The 14,493-nt window shown below is 38.9% G+C and overlaps 1 protein-coding gene across 1 annotated transcript in view; it reads right to left on the reverse strand.

The window, feature by feature from the left end:
- Positions 1-1,266: 1,266 nt before the first annotated feature.
- The window catches only part of stpg2 (sperm-tail PG-rich repeat containing 2), a 127,079-nt gene continuing 113,852 nt past the window's right edge, over positions 1,267-14,493 (reverse strand). Inside the window, exons 13-14 of the mRNA XM_041788370.1 lie at positions 6,792-6,989; positions 1,267-1,310 (exon numbers count right to left, since the gene is read on the reverse strand). Of these exons, the coding sequence (XP_041644304.1) occupies positions 6,825-6,989 (165 nt within the window). The 3' untranslated portion in view covers positions 1,267-1,310; positions 6,792-6,824. The remainder of the gene's footprint in view (positions 1,311-6,791; positions 6,990-14,493) is intronic.

The raw sequence follows: 14,493 nt of genomic DNA on the forward strand, positions 1-14,493 counted from the left end.
TCTAGTTTAGATTTCATCTGAGTTTCCTTCAACAGCTGCTTTCTCTTTCCCACTCTCCCATAAAATTTGACTGGTGAAGATCCTGGGCAACAGTTGTTGTAAGCAGAGTCTCTCCATCTAAGTTGCTGAAGCTTGTAACTCCTTCAGAGTAGTCATAGGTGTCTTGGTGGCCTCTCATATTTGTCTCTTTCATACACTACCACTTATTTTGTGAGGACTGCCTGATCTAGGCAGATTTACACATGTGCCAAGTTCCTTACATTTGTTGATGATGAATTTAACTGAACTTTGGGGGACGCTCAGTGCCTTGGAAATGTTTTTGTATTCATCCCCTCACTTCTACTTTTCAATAACCTTTTCTCTGAGTTACATGGGTGTTCTTTTGACTTCATGGTGTAATGGTAGGCAGGGATACTGATTAACCAGTGACTGGACCTTCCAGATGCAGGTTAATCAGAACACCAAAAGCCTGCTGATATGTGATAGGTCAATCAAGAAACCAGGAGACTTCCCATTAATAAAAATCACAGATTCTACATCACAATATGACATGTTAATAATAATTGAATGCCTGATTTGCTCATATTTGAATGAAAACCAGTCTAATTGTTGTAAATAAATCACCTTTTTTCATAAAAATGTGAACAAGTAGTACTAGGCTGCTTGGAATTTGAAGGATAAGGGCCTTCTCCATGTTGCCTCTTGGCAATATTTAAAGCTAAGTTTTTAGTCTGCTATATGACTTTCACACCTGCTTCTCCGATAGTCAGCACAAATATGCATAATTAATGGCTTCATCATTTATGCATGCAGAGCAATAATGTATGGCTGAAAATCTTTAGGGATTCCAGCAGCTTTTTTTTCTAACTGTCCCCTCCTCGGTTTTATTTTGATTAAATATGACAAGATTACTGACAATCCCAGCTACAGTAAGTCAACACTAAATCTGTGAGGGTTTAAACAAGCTAAAGGCACATGAAGTCAGACAGCCATTTCTTCAGCTTTTCTGTTAGATGAGTCAAGGTTTTTATGCCAAAATCACCATCCAGATTTCCCATCCTTTTAAATCTTTGTCTTTTTAATGTCTGATCTGATGTATTGATTGATACCTCAGGCTAAATGTGTTTGAACAGATTTTTAATTGTTATTGATTCACAGGGTGGTTAACACAGGGAGAGCTAATCCACCAAACAGCTGAATCAGAGCGTCAAACTTGTCATTATGCACAGTGAGAAATGAGGGAACCATCAGCTGGAGATGCATGTATTTCACTTCGCCACAAAGTATAAAAGCTTTCTTCATCCTGCGACCTGAAACAATAAAAAAGAAAAAGACCAAGTCAATCTTTAGGTCTAGAAAGAACAGGTCAAAAATTAAAGGTAATAAGTTGCGTTGAATTAGTTTAATAGCACTAAAGTGGACTTGGAGTACTTACTTCTCCTGTAAGGTATGTGATGTGCCATAACAGCGTTCAGTATTGTAATAACCATATGAAGTGGAGCTAACTAAAATTAAAATGTATCTATAAGCTAGAATTGATGATCATTAAGGATGGACAATAATATTGTCATGGTATCGATATTGGCAGATATTAGATTAAAAGTGAGTTATCTTATCAGATATGAACATTTCTGCTATTATTTGCAGCTGATTTACTGGCTGTAAATATATGTCTGCTGCATAGATAGATGGACTGACAGACCTGGATCAGCTGGTGCCGTTTTCTTTGTTCATCCTCATTCCTTAAACTTTGTTAAGTGTGATTTAAGGGCAGAAAAGTCTTGGTACTGAGCTACACTATACAGACAGATGTATTTGTCCATATCTGTTAATGAGAGGAGCTCAGTTACTTCAAGCTTGGCACTGTGATGGATGCCACCTTTACATGCAATAAGGCAATTCATGACAGTCAACTGTAAGAGATATTAGAAAATTTAAGCGTTTAGGAACAACAGCAACTCAGAAGCGTCAGACAGGGTCAACATCTGCTAAGATGCATGGTGCGTATAAGTGGTCAACACTTTGCTGATTCCGTAGCTGAAGAGTTCTGAACCTCCACTGACATTAATGTAGGCAGAAAAACTGTATGGCAGGAACTTCATGGAATGGGTCGCCATGGCCAAGCAGCTGCATGCAAGCCTCACATCACCAGGTCCAATGCCAAGAGGCAAATAGAGTGGTGTAAAGCACAGCAGCACCGGACTGTGGAGCAGTGGGAATGTGTTCTGTGGAGTGAAGAATCACACTTCTGTGTGAGGCAGTTGGATAGGTGTGTCTAAGTTTGACAGATGCTGGGAGAACATAAGCTCCCTGACAACATTGTTCCAACTGTGAAGTTTGGTGGAGGAGGGATAATGGTACGGGGCTGTTTTTCAGGGTTTGGGTCCCTTATCTCCAGTGAAGACCAATCTTAATTATTAAGCATACCAAGACATTTGGACAATGCTTTGCTTCCAACTTTGTGGCAACAGTTGAGAGAAGGTCTTTTTCTATTTTAGCAAGACTGTGCCCCAGCGCACAAAGCAAGGACTATAAAGACATGGTTTGATGAGTTCAGTGTAGTGTACATTTCTATCAACAGGTATTAATATCAGTATTGGCTAAAATCAAAAACTGGGGGAATTAAATGGATGAATGAAGAAAAACACCATCATCTGTAAAAAAAAAAAAAAAAAATTAAAAATTAAAGTATATGGTAGATGAATCCAGGGGAACAGAGGTTGACATGCTGCCATTACTACAGTGGGATCAGAGTGTACATTTGAATGAGAGCTGACTAAAGGAGTTAACATTTTTCTTCCTTTAACAGGACTTGCTATTAGACTGTTTTTGACACAAATGTAAAGGAGATCAGGATGAGCCAGTGGAGCTCTCAGTCTTTTTAAACGTTCACTTTAGAAAAAAACAGGGAGTGCACAAAACACAAGCCTTGACTTCATGAGGAGTCATTCTGTCTGAGAGCGGACACAGATTCTCTGACCACACAGACGACTGAGATATTCTTCAGAAGTGGATCAAGAAAAGTAGGATTATTTCTGCCCCTCGGAGAGATTTGAAGACGCCATTTTATGGTTCATTTCCAGGTGAAGTAAAAAGAAATGTACCACAAGGCTCTTCTAGTGAGCATAAAGTAAGACCAGACCAGCTGCTTTAGCAAAAACACATAAAACAGGAACACAATGAACATTTATAGAAAATGTGTTTACCAAAGCTGCAGGTCAGTGAAGGTTAAATGTTGCTTTTAAATGATTAAGCTAACTAGCAGGTACAATAGAATTGTATTACACAGCATTTAAATCTAAAATAAAGTTTAGATATTTTCACTATGGTTCCTTTAATATTGGCTGTTTATTTCAGATCTAAAATCTACTTCTACTTCTGTTACAGTCACAGTTGACCTGCAGTTTCCACTACAGTTATAAAGGCCAGATAAGCTGGCACTACCAACAAATCAGCAGTAAGATTGGTCCATTCAGAGCTCCTGCCTGAAAGGCCCAGTGATGCTATTCTACTACAGGTTGTTTGCAATCACATGATCGCGAATGTCCATCGGGGGTCAGGAGGTGGGGGACAAGGAATGAATGGGAACAGAGGAAAGTTAGTATTTTAAAGCTGATTCTTTTGAAAGTTTAACCAATTTACATGGCATGAAGGCAATCAAGTTTACAAACTACCTGCATCATAGCAAGATGAAGGGAGACAAGAGTCTTGAGGAATGTTGTACTGAGCTAAGAGGCTAGCTGAGCCCTATGTCACAAACATGTTCTTAGTTGAAACAGTGATGTACTGTCAATTGAATACACCTTGTGGGGTAAGAGATCGAGTAATGATAAGTTGTTGCCAAACAAGCCCTCTGATTCTTGGGGGGATTATGGACAGGCCAGGGGCACATAATTTTGATAGAAAAGCCTGAAAAAGTAATATGTGACCTTCAGGAGAGACTGATTCCTCATCACAGTGAGTGAGACTGGATAGACATCAGCTGAAGAAACATGGGTAGGATCAGGGCATAAGATGCTAATCCAAAGCAAAACTACTGAACCAAACCAGAACGCTTTAGGAAAATGAACCATAAATAACTGGAGTGTGATACCACTCATCTAGCCTTCACACAGAACACAAAGTTAAGCACAAAGTTAGCTTAAGAATTAAGAATGTTTTTGTTTTTACACTTTGAACACTTGGCATAGTTGTGAACATCTGAAAACATTGCCTTTTTGACATTTCTCTATGCAGAAATCACTACTTGCCCTCCAAAGGGAGTTCTCTGCTGCTGTGTGACGCTATCTGCAGAGACCAAGTTTTAAAAGTTAGCACTGACATCACTTTCATAGCCTGGTTGAACCAGAGATGGGTGTTAAGCTCAATTAAGGTCGAAGTTTTGGGCCACTACGAACTTTTAGATCACTTTCACTTTTTGTATTTCAGTGATCCAGAGTGTCAGATGTGATTCAGAGAGTATCTCAAAATGACTCACTGTACCCAGGCTTTCTTTCTCCAGGTAGCTCAATTTTATCACCTGTCAACCCATCATTACTTCCTGTTTATTTAGCAAACATACATAGTACAGCTGTCAGCTTTCAAATTGCATCACTAGTAGAGACTGGGTATAAAACGTTCACTTTATGAAAAATTTCAAGGACATGACTTCAATATTTCACCAAACAGAAGTTAAGTTAATTCCCACATGATACTTTATGTAATCTATGATAATCTGCTGAAATTCAAGTTCTGATTTTCCTTCAACATGAAATCAGAATTAGTGACAAAGAGATGTGGTTCAGTTTGTAGTCACGAAAAATTCAGACACAACACTGTAATCATAAATACAAAAATACATCAAAGGACAACTGAAGGCAGAACCATCATTCAAAGGTAGAGTAGTGAAAATAAAGTGCTTTATATTCATGCCTCTTATCCAACAGATTTCTTTGGTCAGAACTAGCTGTTGTATAATTTGGGATGACGGTAAAATTGTAATTGGTTGCATGGCCCCATGTCTAGAATGAAGAATTAAGACTTTCATGAAAATAAGAGTTCTAGAGATCTACAATGTGTCATTACTTGGTTTTTGGACTTTCATACAACAGTGCATCTCAAAATACTAGAATATCATGAAAAACATCACTTTTTACTGTGGTTTAATTCACAAAGAAAAACTTCCATATATTCTAGATACATCTAATACAAAGTAGAGAATTATTCTCATTTATGCATTCAGTACTTGTTTCAGTACTTGTTTGTAGCTTCTTTTAAATAAATGACTGCATCTTTGCAGCTTGCCATGAAGCCAATCAGTCCGTGGCACTGCTGGGGTGTTACAACACCCAGGTTGCTCTGAGAGCAGCCTACTGGTGTTTCTCATCTTCCTCTTGACATTTCTCCAGAGATTCTCTATGGGGTTCAGATCAGGCAGGTTGGCCAATAAAGCACAGTAACACCATGGTCAGCAAACCAGTTTCTGGTTTGACACCTCCAACCATCACTAAGTGTGGAATTCTCATTTGGATTCCAAGCATCTTGGATTCTGTGCCTCTCTGATCTTCCTCCAGACTCTGTGACCTTGATTTCCAAATGAAATTCAATATTTAGTTTAATCCAAAAACAGGAATTTGGACCACTGAGCAACAATCCAGTTCTTTTTCTCCTTGGTCCAGGTGAGAAGCTTATAATGTTGTCAATGGTTCATGAGTGGATTGACAGTATGAACACGACACGTGTGGCTCATTTCCTTCACACACCTGCCTGTGGTGGCTCTAGATCCACTGACTCGTGCTTCAGCCCACTCCTTGTGAAGCTCCCCTTTCTTGAATCTGCTCTGTTTGACAACCCTCTGAAGGCTGGGCTCATATCTGTTGCTTGTGCTCCTTATCTTCCCACACTTTTCCCTTCCAGTCAACTTTCCGTGAATATGCTTTGATACAGCCTCTGAGAACAGCCTGTCCTTTCAGCAGTGGCCTTCTGTGGTTTACCCTGCGTGCGGAGGGTGTCAGTGATTGTCCTCTGACAAAAGTCAATTCAGCATTCTTCCCCATGATTGTGGTCATGTTTACTGAACCAGAATGACAGAAAGAAGGCTCAGGAAACCTTTGCAAATTGGACTTTTCCACAATATTCTAATATTTTGAGATAGCAGATTTTAGATCTTGACAGCTGTAGGCTGTAATCATCAAGGTTAAAAAAAGTATTGAAATGTTTCAATGTGTATGAGAAGAATCTAGAATAAATGGAAGTTTAACTTTCTGAAGTAAATCATTGGAAAAAAATGAACTAAAATATGACATTCCAATCTTTTGAGATGTGCCTGTATATAAAACTAAACTGATATTGGACAGGCTTCCTTTGAGTAAAAACTCACTGAATAATTGAAGATGGTAAAGTCTCTACCTGCTGGGCTCATGTTTTTGTATTTGAACATCCAATTTTTGCTAAATGCCTTTTCAATGCTCTATTTTTCAACACTGTGAACGATGCTCTTTGAATAAAGTGACTTTCCTTTTGGAAGTGACAAGAAATAGAACGACCCTCAAAAAAGCTAAATGTTGTGTAAGTAATGATTTCAACTTAAGTTAATCTTAATGTTTGGAGTTAAATATGTGGTCTCTTCTCTGAACACATTTCTTTTTCCTTAATTGATCAATTAGCTCCTCACACTTCAGAGACTTAAAATAAGCCAAAATACTATCCATTATACATTAAGTAGAAATGGAAAGGATCATTAATATTGATGTGAATCAGCTTTCTCCTGAATATGAATTAAAATGTGAAGTTTAATGTATTACTCTGCTCACCTTTCACCTCTAAACTTTGACCCTCGCAGAGATCTAAGAAGTGCGGGTGTAGAGGATGTTAGGTGGGATGGCGTTAAGAGTTCTGTGGGCCATTAAGGAGCCAGGGGCCACATCGGGGGAGCAGCAGGGGCCCAAAGGGTTGTTGAGCGTCGCATTAAAGGTGCCCTTCAGCACAGTGTTCATGAGACCTGGACTCAGCTGCAGACACACAAACAGAACAGACAGATGAGATTATAATAGAGGTAAATAAAGAATAATACAATGTTAGTTTGAAACAAAACAGAGGAGAATGACAGGCCGTTAAACAGTCAGTCCTTTTAAAGAAGATGTGACATATAGTAGATACAGACTACAGGCTGATATGACAGAATGAAAAATGAGCTGAACCAGTACAAAAGAGTGATGGGTTGTTTTCCCCAGACTTCAGAATAGAGCCTATCCATATCTCCTGTCTCTTTTTTTCTGCAAAGATACATCACCAGTGATTTTTAAATCTTTCTTCTCTCAGTGCGGTTGCCACACTGCAAAAGAGTGTGTACTCCATGTTCCATGTGTGGGTTCCTAGCAACATACTCATTAACTGGTCAATCTAAATTGCCCATTGGAGTGAATGTAAATGTGCATGGCTGTCTCTGTAGCCTCCTAACCCTGTGACTGACCGGTCTGACCTACAGGACCTACCTTGCGTCTTACTCATTGACAAGATTAGCTTCTTCTCTCTTCTAACAAGTGGTTTGCAGCCAGACCTTGGGTCCAGGAACCCCTAAGATCTCAAAGGGTTCCTGAGTCTCCACCAGAATTACAACACAAAATCATAAAAGTTGGGGCACTGCCGCCCTGTTAAAAATGTATATAGAAATGGCAGGCAATGATTTTCACATCTCAAACCTATTCACAATAGAACTTAAACAAGAAACAGGCGTTGAAACTGAGACATTTTACGGTTTCATGAAAATTTTTTCTCATTTTGAATTTGATCTCAGCAACACATCTCAAAAAGTAGGGGCAGGTCCATGTTTACCACTGTGTAGCATCCCCTCTTCTTATAACAACAGTTTGTAACTTTTTGGGAAGTGGGGAGACCATTTGCTGGAGTTTTTTGTTTTATGATGCTCCAAATGTTTTCTATTTCTGAAAGATCTGGACTGCAGGTAGGCCAGTTCAGCACTTGGACTATGCTGTAGTGATGGATCTGGTAAGTGGTTTCGCATTGTTTTGCTGAAATATGCAAGGCCTTCCCTGAAAGAGACGTTGTCTGGATGGGAGCATATGTTGCTCTAAAACCTCTTTAAATGTTTCCGCATTGATGGTGTCTTTCCAGATGTGTTATCTGCTCACGCCATAGGCACTAATGCAACCCCATACCATCAGAGATGCAGGCTTTTGAACTGCTACTGATGATGAGCCTTTTCTCTTTAGTCTGTGGTTTACAAAAATCTGACCACAGAACAGTTTTCCATTTTGCCTCAGTCCTTTTTGAATGGGCTTTGGCCCAAGGAAGAGGGCGGCGTTTCTGGATTGTGTTCACATTTGACTTATTCTCTGGATGATCCAGTTCTGATTTGCATTTGAGAATGGTTTGGCAAACTGTGTTGACAGACAATGACTCCTGGGGGTGTCAATACTGGAACTGATAGGAGTATATGTTGGTCTAAAACCTCTGTATACTTTCAGCATTATTTATTTCATTTATTCTGTATTTAACCAGGTCTTCCTTGAGATTAAGATCTCTTTTTTAAGGGGAACCTGACCAAAATACCAAACTACAACAAACATGACAAACAAACAACAGAATAAAACCAGCTAAATGAAGCAAACACATTTTTCAGTAAAATAGCCTTTCAACATATAAGATTATTTCCACTATAACTTTCAGGTTTCCACCACAGAAGAAAATTCAGGGTGTCCACTAAACTTGTTTTATTTTGTGAAATCAAAATGAAGTAAAACAAAAAAGAAAGCTCACGGATTATATCACTATCTAATAAGCATGGTGTTCCTGAATCCAAAATCAATCAACTGAAAACTGAGCTGGGCACAGAGTTATGACCATTAACTTTTTTCAGCATTGTGCACCAAATGAAACTAAACTTCAGTATCACAGACTGCTGGTTTAAGAAAAAGGCTGTGCTTAGAGTAGAATACACTAGTAAGAATGGGTCAGCTACTACAGGAGCATCTTCTTCTTTATCTGCTCAGATCAGCGTTGAAAAGTGCTCTCAAACTCTGTCACAAGTTTTTGTCGTTCAAAATATTAATCCAGTGTTGAACTCCATGGTGAAATTGGCAAAGTAAAACTTAACAAGCTTGCAGATTACGTGCTCAAGGTCAGTTCAGTACAGCTCATCACTAGGCAAATGTACAAAAAAAATCATGATGTGTTAAAATGTCACATCAAGAAAGAGACAATTCAGTTTTTGTTGAGAAACTTACATAATTACAGTTGTGAAGATGATGAATGTGTTATTTCAGATATATAAAATTGATACTATATAATAAATGAAATCCTGACCTTTTTATATCAACCTCTACTCAGCTGTTAACACTTCTGTTGAAAATGTATTGTCATTTTCTTTCCAATTAACAATGGAAAAGGTTCAACAGTGGTGCTGATGAGGACTCGGATCAATAAGGAGTATAGACAAGGGTTTCAATATCAATTAAAATGAACAATCTCCATCCCTACTCAGGCCAGCTGGTAAAACAGACAAAGTATTGGTTGATGACGTGAAATATTTTCTTTTTTGCACACACAAAAATCAGATTATTGTTGAATTTGGGATTTACTGTGCCTGCTGTACTCTGCCTCTTAGTGACTGAATCAAAGCTTTAACAGAACTCTCCTTCATGGAGCACCACATATTTTACAGCACATCACATCTATGGCATAAAACACGATCACTGGGGCTCAACATTTGTGCTATTTTTACAGAGGAAGAGGAGATAACAGCAGGACTCGAACACGTCAGTAAAACAAAGAAACTCCAAAATGATTACTCCATCTGTTCTACGTCTTACTTAAGGCAATGTACGCCAGAAAAATAAATCAATTAAACCCCTATATGCATTACAAAGTTTGACCTGAATTTCAACCCAGAAAAAAGGGAGGAAACAAAAGAATCCTGTCTCACTCACATACACACAAACACTCAGCAGACATGCAGGCATATAACTGTATTTTGCACGCACATCCACTTAACCCACCTTCTCTCCCGCCCAGGTGCTGCCTGAAGAATTTCCTCATATTTTATCAAAGCCATGCTCTCTCTCTGTTTTTCTTTCTCCCCCTCCTCCACCCCATCCCTCCCAGCGTGCATGCACGCATCAGTATGCCAGCAGTGCCACAGCAGGATTTAGGCACATCGGCAGAGCCCCTCAGATCTCAGTATTGATCGTAATGGGAAGAGGGTTGCGGGTTCAACTCCAGGTCACCCTCAGGGTTGCCCAGGAGGTCGGGAGGATGAGGAAGAGCCCTTGGAAGTGGCTACACCACCGGCATGGCAATGATGGGTGAGATTATGAGCCGTTTCACTGGGTCAAAGGGGGGAAAAGGAAAAGAGGATCCATGCAGGGAAACGATGATGATGTTGCTCTGTTTGCATGCAGACGTGTGAAAGTGTGCTCACAAGCCCGGAATAAAGAGCAAATGCTGCAAAGTCTTTCCCACAACACACATACAACGCATGATACACAGAGCAGAAGCACAAGCTTCATCCCATACATGCATAATACATGCAGGCAAAAGCTAAGGGTGCTTATTTTATGTAGGACAGCAGGAATCTGCACATTCATTAGACTCAAAGAAAGCTTTCATCTTCACCCACACATAATCACTACACCGTATACACAGTCATCATACCTAACAACTAAATAAGCAGTTTGTCTAATGATTTATTAAAAGGCTCCTTGGTTAGCTGCCTCCAAGGTTTGGTTTAGTGAAGACAACAAATGAGGAAGAGAACAATAAGAAACAGTTTCATCAGCACCTCAGTCACACAACACATGTAGAACAGATCATTATGTGAACTATACACAGCATTGATGTCTGACATCTAGGCATCCAACAAAGGGAAGTGCACAGCAGGGTGACAATAATAATTAACCTTCCTGGTCTACAGACGCAAATTAGAAAAGAGAAAAGCAGACCCCTGGATTTCAGGTGAGCAGTGAGGCGGAGATGTAAAAGTTGGAGTCAGATGTGATAAAGTGCTGTGTGGGATACAGCCATAAAGGCTGCATTCACTTCCTTAGATATGAGCTTTTGTTTTGAATGCATTTTTAGTTTCTACTACTTATTTAAGTATTTTTATTTTAACTGGACCACCACTATGAGGTCTGCAGATTTCATCCGGTATATAAATACAAATTTGACCTTGATGATTTCAAATATCCTTGTTAAGTAATAAAAATATGACAAAATAGAGGCTAAAAATAAACTTAAAACAAAAAGTAAGACAATTTGTGTTTGGTACATTATTTCTTTGTTGTAACAATGTTTCTTGGTAACAAATCTTATATCGTTGGAAAGCTTGTTTATTACCCTTTTAAATGATGCCACATTTGTAAGGATCATGCATTTGTGGGATGAGCAGCAGAGCTGAGTATGTGGGTTGCACCCATGAAAAATGTGTCAGATCCTCTCTGCCAATGCCAAAAAGCTTATCTGCTTTTGCTACTGACTCTTGTTTTGAGCTTCTGATACCCCCAGGTGCTGCCAACCTGTGAGCATTGGCCCTGCCACAGTGGTCAGTAGATGTCGGCATGCCACGTTTGACCGATCTGGATAGGGCCTGTCAGTTGAGCAACTTCAAGCTGGTGTTACGCAAAACCAAGTTGCGGCATTGTTTGGAGTGAAGCCTAGTACCATCTCCAAACTGAAGGTCAAGTTCCATATAACAGGGAATGTCAGAGACAGGCCGCGAAGTGGGCGTCCCAAGAAGACAACACCCCAATAATACTGTTTTCTCACCCTGTCAGCAAGAACTCTATCCTCCAAGATGACAACGCTCACCCCATAGAGTGGGGTTTATCAGAGACTACCTCCAGAATTTGGGAGTGGAGAGGATGGAATGGCCTGCCAGCAGTCCTGACCTTAACCCCATTGAACACTTGTGGGATCAGCTTGGGCATGATGTCGTGCCAGAGTGACCAACACAACCATGTTGGCTGACTTGTGACAAATGCTGGTTGAAGAATGGGATGCCATCCCACAGCAGTGTGTGACCAGGCTGGTGACCAGCATGAGGAGGAGGAGCCAGGCTGTTGTGGCTGTGTATGGTTCTTCCACACACTACTGAGGCTCCTGTTTGTTAAATAAATATTGTTAAATTGTCAATATGTCTTGTTTCTTCAAACTTCAATCATCCAATCCACCAAACACCAAACAAGAGTCAATGGCAGAATCAGCTGTTTGGCATTGGCAGAGAAGATTTAGCACATTTTTCATGGGCGCAACCCACATACTCAGCTCTGCTGCTCATTCCACAAATGCATGATCCTTACAAATGTGGCATCATTTAAAAGGGTAATAAACAGGCTTTCCAACGGTATAAGATTATTACCCAGAAGCATTGTTACAACAAAGAAATACTGTACCAAACACAAATTGCCTTACTTTTTGTTTTAAGTTTAAATAGATAAAAGTCAGGAAAGTGTGGAAAAAAACATTAGTTTGTGTTTTTTATTGAATATTTTCAATTTTGCATCTAATAATAACGACTTAAACTGATGAGTTTGAATCTTTATTTAATATTTTAAGCTTTTCAATCCATAATTTTAAGTCATATTTTCACCTTTGACAATTATGATTTCTAATTCAATCTTGCATATTGGCGCTGAAAACTCAAGATTCCAACTTTTATCTTATATTTTGACCATTAAAACTGTTTGAAATGATTCCGACTTTTTAATCTCATATTTTTAATTTTTAATACCCATGATGTTGAATTTTATGAATTGCATTTCATATGTTGACCTTTTAAACTAATAATTTAACATTTCAAGTCAAATTTTGACCTTTAAAACTCATGATTTTGTCATTCATCTCACATTAAAAAAAAAACTCTGGTTTAGCAGTGGGCTATGCATAGGACACAATAAGACAATGTCACTTGCAGAATGCAATGTACATGACATTACATTCTTGGTTTAACTTTAGGAATAACAATTGACTGTATGTTTTCGTTGCTGCAGCCATGCAGCTCCTTCATGTTCTCAATAAGAAATGTCAGTTAATTACAGTAAATTTATAGACATTGCAAATGTGAGTGCACCACACCAAACACTGACATCAGGGAGTAATTCACAAGTTATCAGAGGTCCACAGGTAAAACTAATCCTGTGAGAAGAGGGCTTTAAACATGCTAAAGTTTACTTAAACTACCTTATACAATGTTTGGAAATGTAAATGAATACTGTATTCCAACTTTTAAGCATTTTTCCTTAACCAGCCTGGGGAAAACGTAAATTGACACAGTGTGCAGTCTCATCTAAAAGTAGCACCAATCTATCCGGGATGAGACAAAACACATGCTTTGTTCTCTTTTTTGTTTAATCAACCCCATAAAGGTAAGCTCTCCTAAAATAAAGGACTTATTGCACAAATTTAAAGGGTGAATACTTTTAAAAGGCACTGTATCAAATGTTTTAATAATGATTTGTGCCTCCATACAATATATATTTAGGGAAGATTAACAAAATTATATTATAACCGTCTGCAACTTGCTAAGAAGAGAGCGAGAGAAAGAGAGAGAGAGAGAGAGAGCTGTAGCTGGTATTACATACAGACAGCACTGATGTGCATTTGCACCATGGGCCTCCTTTATAGTGGATAGCTAACATACTGTAGCTGTGGGCCTCTTTCTATTCTATTTTTATTCTTGGTATGACTCAGAAGCAAGAGTTTTAAACAATTCATTTATTTTTCTCATTTTAGAAACATGACGCAGTCTCCAGCTTCATGTCTAAATATTTTGTGAGTGTTCCTTGAGTCACACACAGCCTGTAAGTCTACGTCTCCTAGTGATATAATAATAATGTAGACTTCACACAAATTTCAAAAAGAATGATGAGATGATGTCATTGAATCTGATAAAGTCGCATTAAAGTAAAAACACTCTGTGGGGCGATGCACATGTTTGGAGCATTTACTGAGAATGTCAGATGTGTTAAGGAGACCTTCTGTTCTGACTCATAATGAAGATAAAATTAACCTCAGCTTTGTTTTTGGCTGTGAGTCAGGATCTGACGTCATCACCTGCTGGGTTTTTGACGTCAATCCATCTTGTTTTCATGTCAACAAATGAATGACTGCTCTGAGCTATAGTTACGGATGATTTTCCAAGTAAACTTACTATTTTAAACTGTGTTCCTCAGGGAAAATCACAAAGCAACTTAGAGGCTTTTTACAGAGACTGTGGTCTCCTCGAAAACAAGCAAAGGTAAAGACTTTTTCAGGTGCAATGAAGGACTCCCTTTGATGTGGGTGACTAAATAAGAAATCCTTCATTGACCTCTGAAATTCAAAACATTCTTGGTCTTATAGACAGATAAAGAGGACAGCACATCACTGGACCTTGCTGTACAAAATTGAAGAACCTTCACCTTCAAGACTAACAGAGCTATGCAAAAGATATAACATCTCTGAGTAACTTGCTTGATTTGCTCTGTGCCTGTACACTTGGCATCTGCATTAAATCACATA

Source organism: Cheilinus undulatus, linkage group 5 (genome assembly GCF_018320785.1).
Source record: "Cheilinus undulatus linkage group 5, ASM1832078v1, whole genome shotgun sequence".
NCBI classification, from domain to species: Eukaryota; Metazoa; Chordata; class Actinopteri; order Labriformes; family Labridae; genus Cheilinus; species Cheilinus undulatus.